Source organism: Etheostoma cragini, chromosome 23, assembly GCF_013103735.1.
Source record: "Etheostoma cragini isolate CJK2018 chromosome 23, CSU_Ecrag_1.0, whole genome shotgun sequence".
NCBI classification, from domain to species: domain Eukaryota; kingdom Metazoa; phylum Chordata; class Actinopteri; order Perciformes; family Percidae; genus Etheostoma; species Etheostoma cragini.
This window is the reverse complement of record NC_048429.1, coordinates 1,868,829-1,872,031: the sequence shown is the minus strand read 5'-3', so window position 1 is coordinate 1,872,031 and position 3,203 is coordinate 1,868,829. Positions and strand designations below refer to the sequence as shown.

General features: G+C 44.6%; 1 protein-coding gene across 1 annotated transcript in view; it reads right to left on the bottom strand.

The window, feature by feature from the left end:
- Positions 1–3,203, bottom strand: part of kcnj8 (potassium inwardly rectifying channel subfamily J member 8) — a 6,427-nt gene extending 3,224 nt beyond the window's left edge. The window contains exons 1-2 of the mRNA XM_034864116.1: positions 2,622–3,203; positions 657–805 (exon numbers count right to left, since the gene is read on the bottom strand). Of these exons, the coding sequence (XP_034720007.1) occupies positions 657–805; positions 2,622–3,004 (532 nt within the window). The 5' untranslated portion in view covers positions 3,005–3,203. The remainder of the gene's footprint in view (positions 1–656; positions 806–2,621) is intronic.

The window sequence follows — 3,203 nt, the reverse complement described above, 5'->3', positions numbered from 1 at the left end:
CCTAGTATTTCATCTATATTTATATTCTGTGCTGTGTGACTGAATTTTCTGCTGTAACACTATAATTTCCCATTTTATTGGGATCAATATCTATCTATCTATCTATCTATCTATCTATCTATCTATCTGTCTTTCTATCTATCTATCTATCTGTCCGTCTATCTATCTATCTATCTATCTATCTATCTATCTGTTTGAATCGTCCGGCTGCAGAAACGTTGCCAGATTTCCAGATTTCCACTATGAATGTAGTTTTTATCTGGCAACTCTGCTCGTATTACTAAGCCTACATTTCCCATGAACACGTTGTGACGTTGGCTACGTGTCTAGCCTGCCTTAATGGGTGAAATTAGGTTATTAAGTTCTTAACATTTGTTGAAATTAGTGAACATGTGGCTAGTAGAAAGTCTGATTGGCTGGTAAATTTAAAATGGACTAACAATGTCGGCTGGTGATTGAAAAAGTTCATTTAAAGCCCTGCTCAATACTATTTAAAATACTTCTAGATTTGGAATAAAGGAAAATTGAAATACAAATCAAATCAGTATCCATGTCTCATGAAAGAGACAAAGCGGGACAAACGCATATTGTCCCAGCCCTGATGTTCACACTGCAGTATTTCTACTTTAGAGTACTTCTTCCACTGGGAGTCTCACCCAGCATGACGGCGTTGATGATGAGCCCGATGATGTTCTGCATGATGAGGACGGTGATGGCGGTCGGACAGTGTTCCGTTATCATCCGTCCCCCGAAGCCGATGGTCACCTGAACCTCGATGGAGAACAGGAAGGCGGACGTGAACGACCTGAGGAGAGAGTTCAACTGTCAGACATCTTGGTTTTCAACAGTTTCGTTCTGCTGAACACAATCACGCCTCAGTGTCTTCTTCACACTCAGATTTTATTTTATTTTAGCCATTATGTTAAGAGAAAAACAAGTTTTAAATCTCTCTGATGTGTTTTGGTTTTTTAAACTCGTCTTAAAGCTTTAGTGGGTAGCGTTTTGATATTAATGAGTCTGATCCTTTTTCTGACATTCACTCCCAGTGGACTTTTATTGAGTCAGAAATCCGGTTAAAAGAAAAGGAAACATACTTCCACAGATTATCTGCGATGTTCATGGTTTTCAATGGAAGTGATGGAAAAGAGAAAGGGGGGGGGATAGTACCAATACAACAATGTACAAAATACTCCATGGACATCTTTGCTGCATGACGTACCCTCACTCCCCCATTTCAAAAAAAGGTAAAAAACGCCCCAAAAAATCTTATAAAGACAATCTGTAAGTATTATGATCTGAATGTACTGCAGAAATGGTGATAGGTGTACACCGAGCCCTGGGTGTCCTGCTCTGTCCTCGAGAAAAGGAAAGCTCAGATGGGCCAATCTGGAATCTTCCCGTTATGAGGTCATAAGGGGAAAGGTTACCTCCCCTTTCTCTGCTTTGCCCGCCCACAGAATTTGCCCCGGCAATTTACTGCGGCTTTCTAATAAATCAGTTACATGTTTTTTTAAGAAGTAATCGTTGATCTCTTAAGGTACCGTAGCTAAAAGGTAGTGTAGAAATATTCTGTTACAAGTAACACTCCTGCAATACAATTTTACTTAAGAAAAGTATTAGAACCAAAAGGAACTTCAGGTGTTTTTATTGGGTTTTAAATGCCTTTCTTATTAAAATAGTTTCTTAGCGTTTTATGTTGATGTATTTATACTTTTTCCACCAGTGGGGGGGAGTGGACAAAGAAGGGAGTTAGCAGGAAGGAGAGGTGACTAGGGGAGAGATAGAGGGAGGGAGGAAGGAGAGGTAAGGATGGAAGGAAGGAAGAAGGAAAGGGAGAAGGAAAGGGAGAAAGGAAGGAAGGAAATAAAATGTACTTTTTCCACCAGTGCCATTGAGCGGATAAAGAAAGGGAAGAGAGAGATAGAGGAAAAAAAGGAAGGAAGGATGGAAGAAAGGAAGGAAAAGGGAGGTGCCAAACTCTCTCTCCTCTCCCGCAATCTTTACTTTATTTTTTACTGAAATGAGAACAAAAGTTTCCTGACTTCCTGTTGATATCTTCTCTCCCTCTCTTCCTCTCCCTCCTTCTCCTCCTCTATCGGACTGAAGAGGAGGGTGGGAGGTTAGGGTGAAGTAAGGATGGATGGACGGAAAAGAGAGAGAGAAACAGAGAGAGAGACCGAGAGAGAGACGAGCTAGTGAGAGACAGAGAGTGAAAGAGAGAGAGACAGAGGAAGAGAGACAGATGAAGAAAGAGTGAAAGACACAGAGAGACAGAGATAGACGGGGAAAGAGAGACACAGAGAGAGAGAAAGAGAGAGAGACAGAGAGAGACAGAGGAAGAGAGACAGATGGAGAAAGAGTGAAAAACACAGAGAGGGACAGAGAGAGAGAGAGAGATAGACGGGGAAAGAGAGACAAAAAAAAGAGAGACAGACAGAGAGAGAAAGAGCGAGAGAGAGAGAGGGACAGACAGAGAGAGAGAGAGAGAGAGAGAGAGAGAGAGTTTTAGTAACAGTAGAAAACACGTCTCAAGCCGCGTTAAACACACTTTAATAATGCAAATCCCACTTATAATTTCTACTTTAATATCAGGTCTCGACCCGGCTCAGTGTCTGTCTTACTTGACTCCGGTGACGCACTGGGTCCTGTTGTGCCGCCCCGGGTCCAGGTCCAGGTCCAGCTCCCGGTCCCGTTCCTGGCCCAGGTCTCCGTGCGCGAACGCCACCAGCCACCAGCTCATGGCGAACAGCAGCCAGCTGCTGACGAACGTCGTGGTGAAGATGACCAGCGTGAAGCGCCACTTCAGGTCCACCAGCGTGGTGAACACGTCCTGCAGGAATCGGCCCTGCTCGCGGATGTTCTTGTGCGCCAGGTTGCACGAGCCGTTTTTGGCGATGAAGCGCGCTTTGTTAACGCGGTCCCTGAACACCGGCTTACGGGGCATCCGGGAGGCTAGCCCCGGAACACCGAACTCCTCCGGGATGATGCTTTTCCTTGCCAACATCTGTAAGCTGTTGATGCTCTTAATGAAGAAGAAAAAAGTTGAGAAAAAAGCGTCAAAGCTTTTTTGGTCAGTCTTCAGTGCGTCTTTACGCGCGGGTCGAACATGTCCACCTGCAGGGAAAACGGCTCAGAGACGCAGCGACTCGTCTCCTCGTGGGGACATGTAGAGGATGTTTGGGAGCCGCCGCGCGCCGCCTCTG